At 44.5% G+C, this 14,421-nt stretch overlaps 1 protein-coding gene across 1 annotated transcript in view; it reads left to right on the plus strand.

Moving 5' to 3' along the window:
* The window catches only part of adgrg6 (adhesion G protein-coupled receptor G6), a 125,206-nt gene that overhangs the window by 5,679 nt on the left and 105,106 nt on the right, over positions 1-14,421 (plus strand). Inside the window, exon 2 of the mRNA XM_052013013.1 lies at positions 8,855-8,955. Coding sequence (XP_051868973.1) covers positions 8,855-8,955 — 101 coding nt within the window. The remainder of the gene's footprint in view (positions 1-8,854; positions 8,956-14,421) is intronic.

Genomic DNA, 14,421 nt, shown 5'->3' on the forward strand with positions numbered 1-14,421 from the left:
CTCATTCTCCTTCTCTCCAAAGAGAAAAGCCCTAGCTCGCTCAACCTATCCTCATAAGACATGGTCTCCAATCCAGGCAGCATCCTGGTAAATCTCCTCTGCACGCCTTTCAGTCATGAGGAAAGGCGGGAGAGGCTGGGATTGTTCTGCTTGGAGCAGAGGAGGCTGAGGGGGGATCTGACAGAGGTATACAAAGTTACGATGGGCTTAGATAGGGATGATAGTGAGAAATTTTTCCCTATAATGATGTCAAAGGGCATAGGTTTAGGGTGATGTGGAGGAGGGTTAGAGAAGATCTGAGGAAGGTTTTAGTTACCCAGAGGGTGCTTGAGAAGGTGGTCTTTAATTATGCTGGCTGCTTTACCGAGACTAGACATTGCAAACATAAGTTAACATAAACTTAAACTAACATAAATTATACATAATCTACACCTGTGCACAATAAACAGAATAAACATAACGACATTAGTACAAGTTGAGAGAGACTGAGAGAGAAAACAGAAGTATAGTCTGAGGTAGTGTTAAGGTTTGTCAGGTGGGTTCAAGAACCTGACGGCAGTGGGGAAGAAACTGTTGTTGAACCTTGAGGTGTGGGTCTTCAGGCTCCTGTACCTGTCAAACAGCCAAGTACGGCCATCATTTTGGATCAATTTTTCTGGTTATATTCACAAAGTCTGGCCTGTTGGATATGTCCCACAGCTTTTCCATTTCACAACACAATAGGAAGACAAAGAATCTGCCCCCATTAATCCTTCACTCAGCGAGCACCTTGGCTCCGTCTGTTGTCCCAGCCGGGATCTCCCGGTGGCCAGCCATTTTAATTTCACCTCCCATTCCCGCAGTGACAATCCTGTCCACGGCCTCCTCCACTGCCAAGTTGAGACTAGACGCAGATTTGAGGAACAGCACCTCATATTCCGCCTTGGTGGTCTCCAACCTGATGGCATTAACACCGATTTCTCTAACTTCCAGTAACCCCTCGCCTCTGTCCTTTTTATCCCTGATCCCACTGATCCCCATCACCCCTTCTCTTTCCCCAGCCCGCCCTCTCCATCGGCCCATCACCCACACATTCCTCCCACCGGTTCCCCTCATCACCTCCTTCCCTTTATTCCAGGCTCCACTGTCCTCTCCCATCAGAGTCCATCTTCTCCAGCCCTTTGTCGCTTGTACCTATCACCTCCCAGCTCCTGCCATCATTCCCACTCCCCCCCCTCACCTGCCGATCACCCCCCCTCACCTGGATCCACCTATCACCTGCCAGCTCTTGCTCCACCCCTTCCCCTCCACCTTTTTATACCAGCTAAATCCCCTCTTTCTCCCCAGTCCAGATGAAGGGTCTCGACCCGAAATGTCGACTGTCCATTTCCCTTCATTAATGCTGCCTGACCCGCTGAGTTCCTCCAGCTTTTTGTGCGCTGGCCGCATTACTCCATAACTCTCATCCTTACCCAGAGATCCATCTTCTTCCCATCCCTTCTCTACCACCGAACACCACCTTGTTTTGTTTTCCTTTTCCCCAGTTCTGACAAAGAGCCTTGGACCTGAAACATCAACTCCACAGATGCTGCCTGACCTGCTGAGACTTTTCAGTATTTCCTGTTTTTATGTCAGATTTCCAGCGTCTGCACTTGTTTTTGTTTTGAGCTACATGCAGGGATGGTCGATCCGTGAAAAAGGAATTATGTTTTCCCTAGTTTACATCCTGGTATGTTGCATTGACCTCAAATCCCTCAGAGACTCAACACAAAGACTTTGTTTCTTTTCAATGACTCATTTGAGGGGAGAAACCTCTCTGTGGGTGGTGGGAGTGCCAGAAATTAGAAAAATAATTTGAGTATTGAGTTTCCTGAGTGTCGGAGAAGTATGTTGCACTCAGTTCAGACGGGTTTCATTCTGAATGTAAACTTTTCTCCTGTTACTAACATTAGACGCAGAACCAGTGCCAGAATAAAACAGGGAAGCCCTTTAACTTATTCACACACTGACCTTTTCCCCACATTCATGTCCGAGGGATACAGATGAACATCTTTTAGGAACCGTAAAGGGAAAGAAACTGTGACTCTGTGAAAGTTTCCTAAAGTACGACTTGCCCAGTGTCCCTCTGTCCTCAGTGGCGCAGCTGGAAGAGCCGCTGCCTCATTGCGTCATGGACCGGGGTCCGATCCTGACCTCGGGTGTGGAGTTTGCATGTTCTTCCTGTGACCCCGATTGTGCCCTGGTTTCTTAAAGATACGTGGGCTGGGAGGTTAATTGGCTCCCCGTGTGTAGGTGAGTGGGGAGTTGATGAGGATGTGGGGAGAATAAAAAAGAGGGATTAATGTTGGATTAGTGTAAATGAGTAGTTGGTGGTCAGGATAGACTTGATGGGCTGAACTACCTGTTTCTGTGGTGAATCTTTCTATATAGGTTTTCAGGCAGAACACCTATCCAAGACCACAACACAATTCCCAGAGCAATCTTTCTCGTAACCATAAGACACAAGAGCAGAATTAGGCCATTCGGCCCATTGAGTCTGCTCCGCCATTCAATCGTGGCTGACTTTTGCTTTCCAATCCCATTCTCCCGCCTTCTCCCCATAACCATTAAACCCTTCACCAATCACGACCCTATCAGACTCTGTCTTAAATACACCCAATGACTTGGCCCCCATCACCCTCCATGGCAACGAACGCCACCCTCTGGCTGAAGAAATTCCTCCTCATCCCTGTTCTAAAGGGACATCCCTTTATTCTGAGGCTGTGCCCTCTGGCCCTAGACTCTCCCACTGATGGAAACATCCTTTCCACATCCTCTCTATCCAGGCCTTTCAGTATTCAGGAGGTTTCAATGAAATAGCTGAGGATGCAGCCTTGTGGGGCACCAGTGTTGAGAATTCCTGCAAATAGCTTTGAACTCCGTACAAGGGATCTCCATCCCAATCATGACCAGGTCCAGGTCACCCTTCTTAAAAAAAAAGACATGGACATCTCTAGCAGTGCCAACATTTATTGTGCCTTCCCAACTGCCCCTCAATTGGGAAATCTGCCAGAAGGAGGCATCTAGCCAAACGCAGACAAATGGGTCCAGCTTAGATGGATGCCTTGGTCGGCATGGTCCAGTTGGGCCAAAGGGCCTGTTTCTGTGCTGTATGACTCCATGACCACCCTCTTGGGACAGAAAGTGGTCAATCCGTGGAATTCGTTGCCATGGAGGGCTGTGGAGGCCAAGTCATTGGGTGTACTTAAGGCAGAGATTGATAGGTTCTTGATTGGTAAGGGGTTAAGGGTTACAGGGAGAAGGCAGGAGAATGGGGTTGAAAAAAAATCAGCCATGATTGACTGGTGCAGCAGACTCGATGGGCCAAATGGCTAATTCTGCTCCTATACCTTATGGTCTTATGACTTTATCTGTAGGCACAAGCAGACAAGACTTGGGAACAACATATTTCCTTCCCTGAAGGATGTCAATGAGCTTGGGCTCTTACAACAATCTGCTAATTGTTGGGTTGTCATTGCCAATGCTGGCATCCAATCCTACAATGTGTTTATTTATTCCCATTTAAGTTCTCCAGCTGCCATAAAATGGGGACTCATGACTCTGTGACTTAGGCCTTCGGATGGTGGACGAGTAACTTAGAGTCACAGAGTCATACAGCATGGAAACAGGCCCTTCGGCCCAACTGGTCCATGCCGACCAAGATATCCATCTAAGCTAGTGTCATTTGCCCTTGCTTGGCCCATATCCCTCTAAACCTATCCTAACCATGTACCTGTCCAATACCTTTTAAATGTTGTTCATGTACCTCCCTCAACCACTTCCTCTGGCAGATCATTCCATATACTGACCACACTCTGGGTGAAAAAGTTACCCCTCAGCTTCCTATTAAATCTCTCCCCTCTCACCTTAAACCTATGCCCTCTAGTTCTTGATTCCCCAACCCAGGGAAAAAGACTGTGTTCATCGACCCTATCTCTGCCCCTCATGATTTTATACACCTCTATTAGATCACCCCTCAGTCTGCTACAGTCCAGTGAAAAAAGTCCCAACCTGCTCAACCTCTCTACATAACTCAGTCCCTTGAGTCCCGGCAACATCCTCGTAAATCTCCCCTGAACTCTTTCCAGCTTTAATGGCATCTTTAATTTATCCACTTCACTTCCGTATCCCTTGAAGGAATTCAATGAATCATGAGATAACAGTCTGTTTAAGAGACCCATTATTATTTTGGGAAGAGTTAGACTTCCGAAGACCTAAATTTATTCAGCTCCTCCATAAGATGTAAGTGTGACCATGACTGCTTCCTGTATTCATTTATCTACAAAAACACAGTGCAGTTCTTTCATAAAAGCCCAGATCCTGTCACACTATTGGCCTGTGTTTCCCTGGAGTGTAGACACCCAGCTTATCTACGTAACCAAAATCTCTTAAATTGTGGACTTGTAAATTTAGTATCAATGCCTCTTCTGTTCAGTTGTAAATGAGAGCAGTCTCTACTTGCTGCAGACTTTTGCTGTAGCAGATTTTTCTCTGTGAAGTTACTAATAAAAGGAAGATCATAGAACACTCTTCAACCAGTGCAATGTTATTACTAAGGATTGCCCTGAGCGAGCTACATTCCTCCTCAGTGCTGTCACTGTTAGCAGAACTCAGTGATGTCATCTCGGGAGGAGGCTTGCACAAAACCCACCAGGCAGCATTTTTAAATCAAAATAGTTTACCATGGAATGGCCCCAGACATTTAGAAAAAGCACATATAGCTCTCAGGATCTGAATAGAGCCAGGAACCACTGTAGGTTAGACTTTGCTTGCAAAATGACTTCCATTTATGTTGCATCTGGTGGTGTGGGACTTCAGGCTTCTGAACCTCTGCCGGATGGTAGCTGTGGGTAGATAGTATGGCCCGGATGGTGGGGATCTTTGATGATGGATGTTGCCTTCTTGAGGCAGCACCTCCTGTAGGCACATCCCTCCCCACCATCAGAAGTACCTACATGAGGCACTGCCTCAAGAAGGCGACATCCATCATCGAAGATCCGCACCATCGAGAGCATCTATGTGAGGCGTTGCCTCAAGAAGGCAACATCTATCATTGAAGGTCCCCACCATCTGAGCCATGCCATCTTCTCATAGCTACCATGAGATGCCACCTACCAGGAGATGAGGCTTGGGGAGGATCAGCCATGATCGTATTGAACGGCGGGGCAGGATTGAGGGGCTGAGTGGCCTACTCCTGCCCCTATTTTGTGGTGTTTTATGTCAGAGAGCCATGCCTGGATTTGTGCCCCAGAATGTGGAGGTGATTGAGTGAAATCTTAACAGATTGTGACTGAAGTCTCCAGCTATGTGGTGATCTGGTCTGGCACTAATTTATTGTTTAATAAAAATAAAATGAGAAGCCTCATTAAAGAAATGGTGCCTAATGGAAACTGCCTGGGGTTGTTTAGTCCAGCACCGGAACTTTTCCGCCCATAAAGATCTGTGAAGGCAGGTGATTGAGATGGGTGAAGAACATGATAATTGCTCAACACTGGTTTCACAAGCAATTTACATTAACTTGCTTATTTCCGATGATTCTCACTCTGTTGAAGTGTCAAGATAGTTTTAGCATTTAACAAATGATGCAAGATCTTTGGATCTGTGCCAGTTGAGGGAATGAGTCAGGACATTCTGTGGAACTGCGTAATAGTAATAGAAGCAGATGTTAGTAATGTGTGTGATGTGGTCACCATGAGTAGTAGGACCTTAGATGGTACTGAGGAACAGAGGAACCTTGGTGTATATATGCAACGATCCCTGAAGACTGTTGTACAGGAGCTTAAGAAGTCATATGGGATACTAATGAAGGGTCTCGACCCGAAATGTCAACTGTTCATTTCTCTCCACAGATGCTGCCTGACCCACTGAGTTCCTCCAGCTCCTTGGTGGGTTGCTCCAGATTCCAGCAGCTTTTGCCTTGTGTCTCCATATGGGATACTCGCCTTCATAGACAGTGGCATAGAAAATAAGAGAAGGGAGATTATGATACAGATTTATAAAATATTATTCTGTGCATTTCTAGTCTCCACACTGTAGGAAGGATGTGATTGCACTGGAGAGGATGCAGAGGAGATTCACCAGCTTGTTGCCTGCGATGGAAAGTTTTAGTCATGAGGAGAGAGTGGATAGGCCTGGTTTGTTTTCCTTGAAGCAGAGAAGGCTGAGGGGGGACCTGATAGAGGTACGGAAAAAGTCTGGAAGGAACTTCAGAAGATCATTGATGCTGTGGGATAATTGAAAGTCTCTTGGAATTGGAATTGGTTTATTATTGTCACTTGTACCAAGGTGCAGTGAAAAACTTGTCTTGCATACCGATCGTACAGATCAATTCATTACACAGTGCACTGAGGTAGTACAAGGTAAAACAATAACAGAATGTAGAATAAAGTGTTACAGTTACAGAGAGAGTGCAGTGCAGGTAGACAATAAGGTGCAAAGTCATAATGAGGTACATTGTGAGACCAAGAGTCCATCTTATCGTGCTAGGGAACTGTTCAATAATCTTATAACAGTGGGGTAGAAGCTGTCCTTGAGCCTGGCGGTACGTGCTTTCAGGCTTTTGTATCTTCTGCCCGATGGGAGGGGTGAAGAGAAAGAATGTCCGGCGTGGGTGGGGTCTTTGATAATGTTGGCTGCTTTACCAAAGCAACAAGAAGTATGGACAGAGTCCATAGAGGGGAGACTGGTTTCAGTGACGTGCTGGGCTCTGTCCACAACTTTCTGCAGTTTCTCATGATCCTGGCAGAGCAGTTACCGTACCAAGCCGCGATACATCCTGATAGGATGCTTTCTATTGTGCATCGATAAAAGTTGGTGAATGTGAAAGAGCACATGCCAAATTTCTTTAGCCTCCTGAGGATGTAGAGGCACTGGTGAGCTTTTTTCGCTATGGCATCTACGTGGTTGGACCAGGACAGGCTATTGGAAATGTCACTCCAAGGAACTTGAAACTCTCAACCCTCTCGACCTCAGCACCGTTGACGTAGACAGGTACATGTGCACTGCCCCCCTTTCCTCAAGTCAATGACCAGCTCTTTTGTTTTGCTGATATTGAAGGAAAGGTTGTGGTCATGACACCATGTCACGAAACTCTCTATCTCCTTCCTGTACTCTCTGCTGAGAGTATTGGTTTTTGCAGTGTTTTGAGAAATACAGAGCAACGGTGGATTTAAAGAACAGGTCAGCTATGACCTAATTGATCCAATAATTGTCCTAATGTTAGAGTCATGGAGTCATACAGCACGGAAATGAGCTCTTCGGCCCAACTGGTCCATGCCGACCAAGATGCCCATCTAAGTTAATCCCATCTGCCTACATTTGACCCATATCCCTCTAAACCTTTCCTATTCATGTACCTGTTCAAGTACCTTTTAAATGTTGTTAATGTACCTGCCTCAATCACTTCCTCTGGCAGCTCGTTCCATCTACTGACCACCCTCTGGATGGAAAAGCTGCCCCTCAGATTCCTATTAAAATCTCTCCTCTCTCACCTTAAACCCATGCCCTCGAGTTCTTGATTCCCCAACCCTGGGAATTCACCCTATCTATGCCCCTCATGATTTTATACACCTCTATAAAATCACCCCTCATTCTCCTACACTCCAATGAAAAATGTTCTAACCTGCTCAATCTCTCTCTATAACTCGGTTCCTTGAGTCCTGACAAATCCTTATAAATCTCCCCCGCTCTCTTTCCAGCTTAATGACATTTTTCCTATAGCAGGGTGACCAAAACTGAACACAGTATTCCAAATGTTGTGATTTGAAATCATTTAATGATGTTTCCAATATCCCTATGATGTACTTAATTGAATTCAAAACTAAATGGGTTAACACGAAGAAGTAATGTTCTCCCTAAAATTGGTTCCTTTGTATGTTTCTAGATGTTGCAGCTAGTTGCAGCTAGTTAGACCACACTTGGAAGATTGTTGCCTCATTATAGGGAGGATGTGAAAGCTTTAGAGAGGGTGTAGAGGAGATTTACCAGGATGCTGTCTGGATTGGAGAGCATGTCTTAAGAGGTTAGGCTGAGTGAGCTAGGGCTTTTCTTTTTGGAGACAAGGGGGAAGAGAGGTAATTTGATAGAGGTGTACAAGATGATAAGGGGCATAGATCGAGTGGACAGTCAGAGACTTTTTTCCAGGGCGACAATGGCTAACATGAAGGGATGTAATTTTAAGGTGATTGGAGGAAGGTATAAGGGGGATGTCAGGGGTAAGTTTTTTACACAGCAAGTGGTGGGCGCATGGAGCGCACTGCCTGCAGAGGATGTAGGGGCAGACATATTAAGGACATTTAAGAGACTCTTAGATAGACACATGAATGATAGAGAAATGAAGGGCTATGTGGGAGGGAAGGGTTAGATAGATGTTAGAGCAGGATAAAATGTCGGTACAACATTGTGGGCCGAAGGGCCTGTACTGTGCTGTAATGTTCTATATTCTATGTTCTTAAGAAATCCTACCAAACCTTTATAGTCTTTCCTACTTATCACTAAACTAGAACAGCTGGTGAACTCAGGGCAACTAGTTCATGCATCATTGTGGTTCAACTTTAATTAAAGAATTAAAAATCTTGGGTTGAATTTGCTTTGTAGTTGCTTTCCACTCCTGGAGGTAACATAACATTGATTTCTACTGAAATTACAGAGAGAACTTATCCTGAAGTTAGCAGCCTTAGCAACTTGTTGGCTGAGCTGTGTAGTTATGCTCAGAATGAGTGGGTGAGGTGGAATATTTGAATGCAAATGTAAAAGTCACCTCCCCTTGGAACGGAAACAATTCATTCGACTGATAATTTGTTTCTCTGTGCTGCTTGTGTTTAATTGTCTGCTGTAGGATGTCCCACAAAGCCAGGCTGTGGTGCGTCTACCAAGGAGGGAGCTTCTGGAGGTGTCTCTGCTGTCTGACTGTTTTCACGAGCTGTCTTGGCCCCACAGGTAAACACACCTGCTTCACACAAACAGAGCGAAAAAAAACTTCCTCAATTATCATTGTTTCATTGATGTTACAAAACCTTATTTAATACTTGAATCCTTTTTGATGTTTTATTTTCACTTTTATTTTCTTTCTATTAAAGCCAATAGCCTAAAACCTGCTGTGGTTAGTAATGTTACTGATTATTTCCAGTGTTTGGATGACATTCCACTGTCCACTCCACTGATTAAGCTGCTTATATTAAGAGATGAGATGATAAGATATCTTTATTAGTCATATGTACATCGAAACACACAGTGAAATGCATCTTTTGTGTAGAGTGTTCTGGGGGCAGCCCACAAGTGTTGCCACGCTGCCGGCGCCAACAACATGCCCACAACTTCCTAACCCGTACGTCTTTGGAACGTGGGAGGAAACCAGAGCACCCGGAGGAAACCCACACAGACACGGGGAGAACGTACAAACTCCTTACAGACAGCGGCCAGAATTGAACCCGGGTCGCTGGCGCTGTAATAGCGTTACGCTAACCGTTACACTACCGTGCCTGCCCAGATCTTCCACTGCCTTGGCCACAGGGAGTCAAGACTAAGGAAACTTAAGAGAGGAAATTGAACAAATAGACCATGTTTTGCTGACAAAGGTCATTCCCATGTTATATTGTGCGCTGTAACCTTATTTTTAAATACCTTCATTATAAAATTCTACACATTTACGAAGAAGATGCCAGGAAGGAATGTTCACACCAGAATAACACTGGCTACCCTACCCTGTGGGACCTTGTCAAAAGCTTTGCTGGAATCCATGGTAACGTACATCAAATGCACCACCCTCCTGGCTGCCTCTTCAAATAATTCAGTCATTAGTCAGATTTTAACAAATCTACCTCATCTCTGGTTAATCTATGACTCTCTATTCTGCCCCCTACAATTTATTCCAATAATTTGTCCACCACTGGTTAACTTGGCTTGTCGGGAATTACTTGCTTTATCCCTACCTCCCTCTGAAAGCATCCCTCTCACTTGTTTGCTCTGCCTTCCAAATTCCCTCAATAATTTTCTCCCTTCCATTCTTAGCTTCTCTCCCTCCTGAATCGTAGAGTGACATAGCACAGAAGAACTCTTTGGCCCACAATGAGTCCATGCCAACCATTAAGCACCAATCCTACACTAATCCCATTTTATGCTCCCCACATTTCCATCAACTCCCCCCAGATTTTATCCCTCACCTACACACTAGGGGCAATTTACAGCGGCCAATTAACCTGCCAACCCGCATATCTTTGGGATGTGGTAGGAAACCGGAGCACCCGGGGGAAACTCAGACAGTCGCTGGGAGAACGTGCAAACTCCGCGCAGGTGGCACCGGAGATCAGGATCGAACCCGGGTCGCTGGAGCTGTGAGGTGGTGCCTTTAGGCAATTTTGCTCACGTATCCTTGCCAGGCTAGTTCGGACTCTCTGCAAGGGCAGTAGCCAAACATAAGTGTGACGATATTAGTCCTTAGTTTAGAAAAGTGATGAGAAGAAATCTCTTCACTCAAAAAGTTGTGAATTTTTGGAACTGACTATCCCAGCACATATTCGCTCATGGAGCCCCTTTGTTACTGAGGTCAATAGATTTTTGGGCACCACGATATTGGGGATGATGGTGTTGAGTTGGAAGGTCTCCCCTGATCTGATGGAATAGTGGAACAGGCTAGAGGGGCCGAATGGCCCACTCTTGCTTCTATTTCTCATACAAATCTGGAAGCAATGTGACCACAGGGTGACTGTGTTGCTGTAAGATTTTAAATAGATTGCAGATGGCTTAAACCCTGTGGAAAAACAGCTGGACAGAGGAATTTCTGAACACTGCGTTAATATCATACACCTTTACTGACAACAGCAGATCTTAAAGTGTTGGTAGAAATCATTGTGGTGTTGTTATCATTTGTGATATGCATTGATTTTGTGTAGTTCTATTTTGAGTTAATACTTTTCTGCTTGCCTTCTCATGTTGCTACCAGTCTATTCCACTGCTTTCCTGGCAATCATGCTTTAAGTAAAATGACTAATCAGCAACTAACATATGTGCATATTTTAAAATGGGCTCTCTGGAAAGCAAACCTGGTTGCAGTTATAGAGCTCGTATGCATTTTATATCACAGTGTGACTCTAATATCAATCTTGCACACATTCATATCACTTCATGGTCTTAGCTGCTGTGGCGTTACAGGTGTTCCTTGGCTTCCTCTTCTTTCTATAGACATGATAGAGGTATATAAAATATTGAGAGGAATAGATAGAGTAGACAGTCAGCGCCTCCTTCCCAGGGCACCAATGCTCAAGATGAGAGGGCATGGCTTTAAGGTTATGGGTTGGAGGTTCAGGGGAGATGTCAGGGGGAGGTTTTTCACCCAGAGAGTGGTTGGTGCATGGAATGCATTGCCTGGGGTGGTGGTGGAGGCAGATACATTGGACAGGTTCAAGAGCTTGTTGGATAGGCATATGGAGGAATGCGAGATGGAGGGATATGCGGGAGGAAGGGGTTCGGTAGTGTGAGGGTGGTTTGATGGACGGCACAACATGGTGGGCTGAAGGGCCTGTTTTGTGCTGTATGGTTCTATGGTTCTATGGTTCTTTAAAGTAACTGGAAGGTATTGGACAAGTGCTGATGAAAAAACACATTGCGCCATAAGCGATGTATACAAAATATCATCAGTAAACTCATTGGTCCCATGTTGAAGTAATAACCGTGCATATTAACAAGAGCCAGCACTATCAGTGCTGCACATCACCGACTTGCATTTATATAGTAACTTCAATGCAGGAAAGTATCCTGAGTTTGGCATAAGCACAGTCAAACACAGAGCTAATTCTGAGGTAAAAAAATATTGTGGCTAAAATAAAACAGATAATGCTGGAAATTCTCAGCCGCATCTGAGGAGAGAGGGGAAGAGTTATGGTGTCAGTTCTGTGAACAGTTCATCAGAACAGGTTGGTCGAAAAACTTGTTTAAGAGAGTTATGTTTTGAGGAAGTAGTTGAGAAGAAGGGTTGAAGGAGGGAATTACAAATGGAGAGGGGCTTGAAGAGCCTGTAGGGGCAAAAAGAAGGGCAGGCACACAAGAGGTCACAGTTAGTGAAAGACATAGAAGCCATTTCATCCGCCTACCAACATTATTGCAATTCTCATGCATGTTGACATTGCTTGGTAGATTCATATTAAGAAAAGCTGATATTGTTGGTGGATTTTATGAAAGGTGTTAGACTTTAATAGTGGAGGTTCAACTGTGCTGGGAGTGTTGCTATGTGCTGTGATACACAACACTGTCCAATACACACATGACACATCTACAATATAACGTGGTGAACAATTCACGACTGTACATAACACCACTTAATAAAGTCTATTTATATACAGTATATAATGGTATTTAGTGCTATTTATAAAAATGGGTGATGGTATTGATGTGAGTATTGTTAGGTTATTTTAGTAAAAATGGGGTTATGCATAATAAATGGACTTATTAAGTGGTGTGTATAGTCATGAATTGTTCACCACATTACATTGTAGGCATTGTCGTGTGGGTATTGGACAGCGGTATGCACAATCTATAATCTTACAGACGTGCAACTAACTGCATTGTTAATTGTTATGTGCTGTTGATTACTCCTGATAGTGTTTATCATTGCAGCACATACCCCTCATTTATAGGAAGTTTATCTGTGCTATTCATTGACAAGAACTCTTATGTGTAAATTACAGTGTTACGGATTATTAATAGGGTAGGCCATTATAACAAAGTGTCACATACTTTGATAGTGTTGAGAATGATTCATGGTTTTATGTTTAGTTCAGTCTTGGGATATAAATTTTCCTGACAAGCTTCCAGTCCAAGGCTTGAGAAGGGTTGAGGGGTTGCTTTCTTTTTGAACTATTAAAGTTCATGCTGCAGTAATGTTTAGGGAATTTTAGAACCCTGCAGCAATGCTGAAATGGTGATCCAAGTCACACTGGTATGTGGATGATGTTCCCATGGCATTTCTGCTCTTGTCCTACTTGGCAATAGATGCTGAGGAGTTGGATGGTGCAGGTAACACTGCATCCACCACTGTAGTACCGCGGATGTATTGGTATTATTGTTCTGCAGAATTGATTATCTTATTGGATGCACAAGAGACTGCAGATGCTGAAATCTGGAGCAACACACAAAAAGCTGGAACTCAGCAGGTCAGGCAGCATCTATGGAAGGAAGTGGACAGTTGACGTTTTGGGTCAAGACCATCAGTTCTCATTAACCTCCTTGGATATCTCATTAATATCCTCGATGTTATTGACTGATGTCCTGATGTCTTGACCCGAAACATTGACTGTCCCTTTCCCTTCATAGACACTGCCCGACCCATTGAGTTCCTCCAGCTTTTTGTGCGTTGCTCCAGATTTCCAGCATCTGCGGAATCTCTTGTGTCTGCGTTTTGTACAAAATTTTGTAATGCTACAGATTTAGATTGGGCAAGCTGGAGCAAAAAAAAAGTTGAGAGAAGATTTGGTGGACAAAAATTAGCATTGAGCTGGATTAAAGAGGCAAGTTCAAAGGACAGCAAGGGGGGAAGGGCTGAGGGGTAAAGGGGAGAGATGGGCTTGAGTATCGAAGATTTTAAGGTAGACAAAGAGCTATTAATCAGCAGTGAATTGCTTTGTCTATTGGCTTGCTTTAATTCCCAGCAAATGTTTCAAATGTGCAAAAATTACTAACCAAGTTCCTGTAACAAGATCTGTTGTCAAAATAGTCCATGCAGCCCTGGATCTCTCTGCAATGTTCCTCCCTTTGCCTGACTCCTGCTAACTCTGCAGCATCCTCTCCTTATCTCACCCAACCTAGTCACATCATTGGGCCTTCTACAGCTACAGCAACTGGACTCAAACTCATTTGTACCTTATTCAGCAGGAAGTACAAACTCCGATGGTTAGTAGTGGCCATGTGATACTTGAAGCTGGAGGCCAGGAAGTTCTGAATTCAGTGAGTGTCTCTGGCTAGGCTTTCAGTTAGGCTTTCAGTTCCACTCCCGACCTTTAGCCAGCTGGAAGATGCTTCTGAATGGAGGGCGGATGCCCCCTTCACCTTGATACTCCTCACCATAGGACAGACTCCCCAAGACAGTGCAAGGAGCCCAATCCAAGTACATCCTGTCTCCAGCATTTCCCAGTAGTTGCAATACCTAAAGGGTTCCTGCAAATAACATCCCTTTGGTAAAACTTGCCATTTGCAGAGAGACCACTGGATTAGGTTACCCTGCATTTAAAAATTCCGTCAGGGGCTGTGCTGGAGATCTCAGATAGGGTCTCGTTAGAGGAATGCAGAGATCTCAGAAGGTCATAGAGGCTGGAGGAGATAGTGTGGAGGAAGTCATTGAGGGATTTGGAAAGAAGGATCATTTAAGTTGATAAATTAGTTTATTATTGTCATGCCTACTGAGGAACAGTGAAA

This window comes from Pristis pectinata, chromosome 3 (assembly GCF_009764475.1).
Source record: "Pristis pectinata isolate sPriPec2 chromosome 3, sPriPec2.1.pri, whole genome shotgun sequence".
NCBI lineage: Eukaryota > Metazoa > Chordata > Chondrichthyes > Rhinopristiformes > Pristidae > Pristis > Pristis pectinata.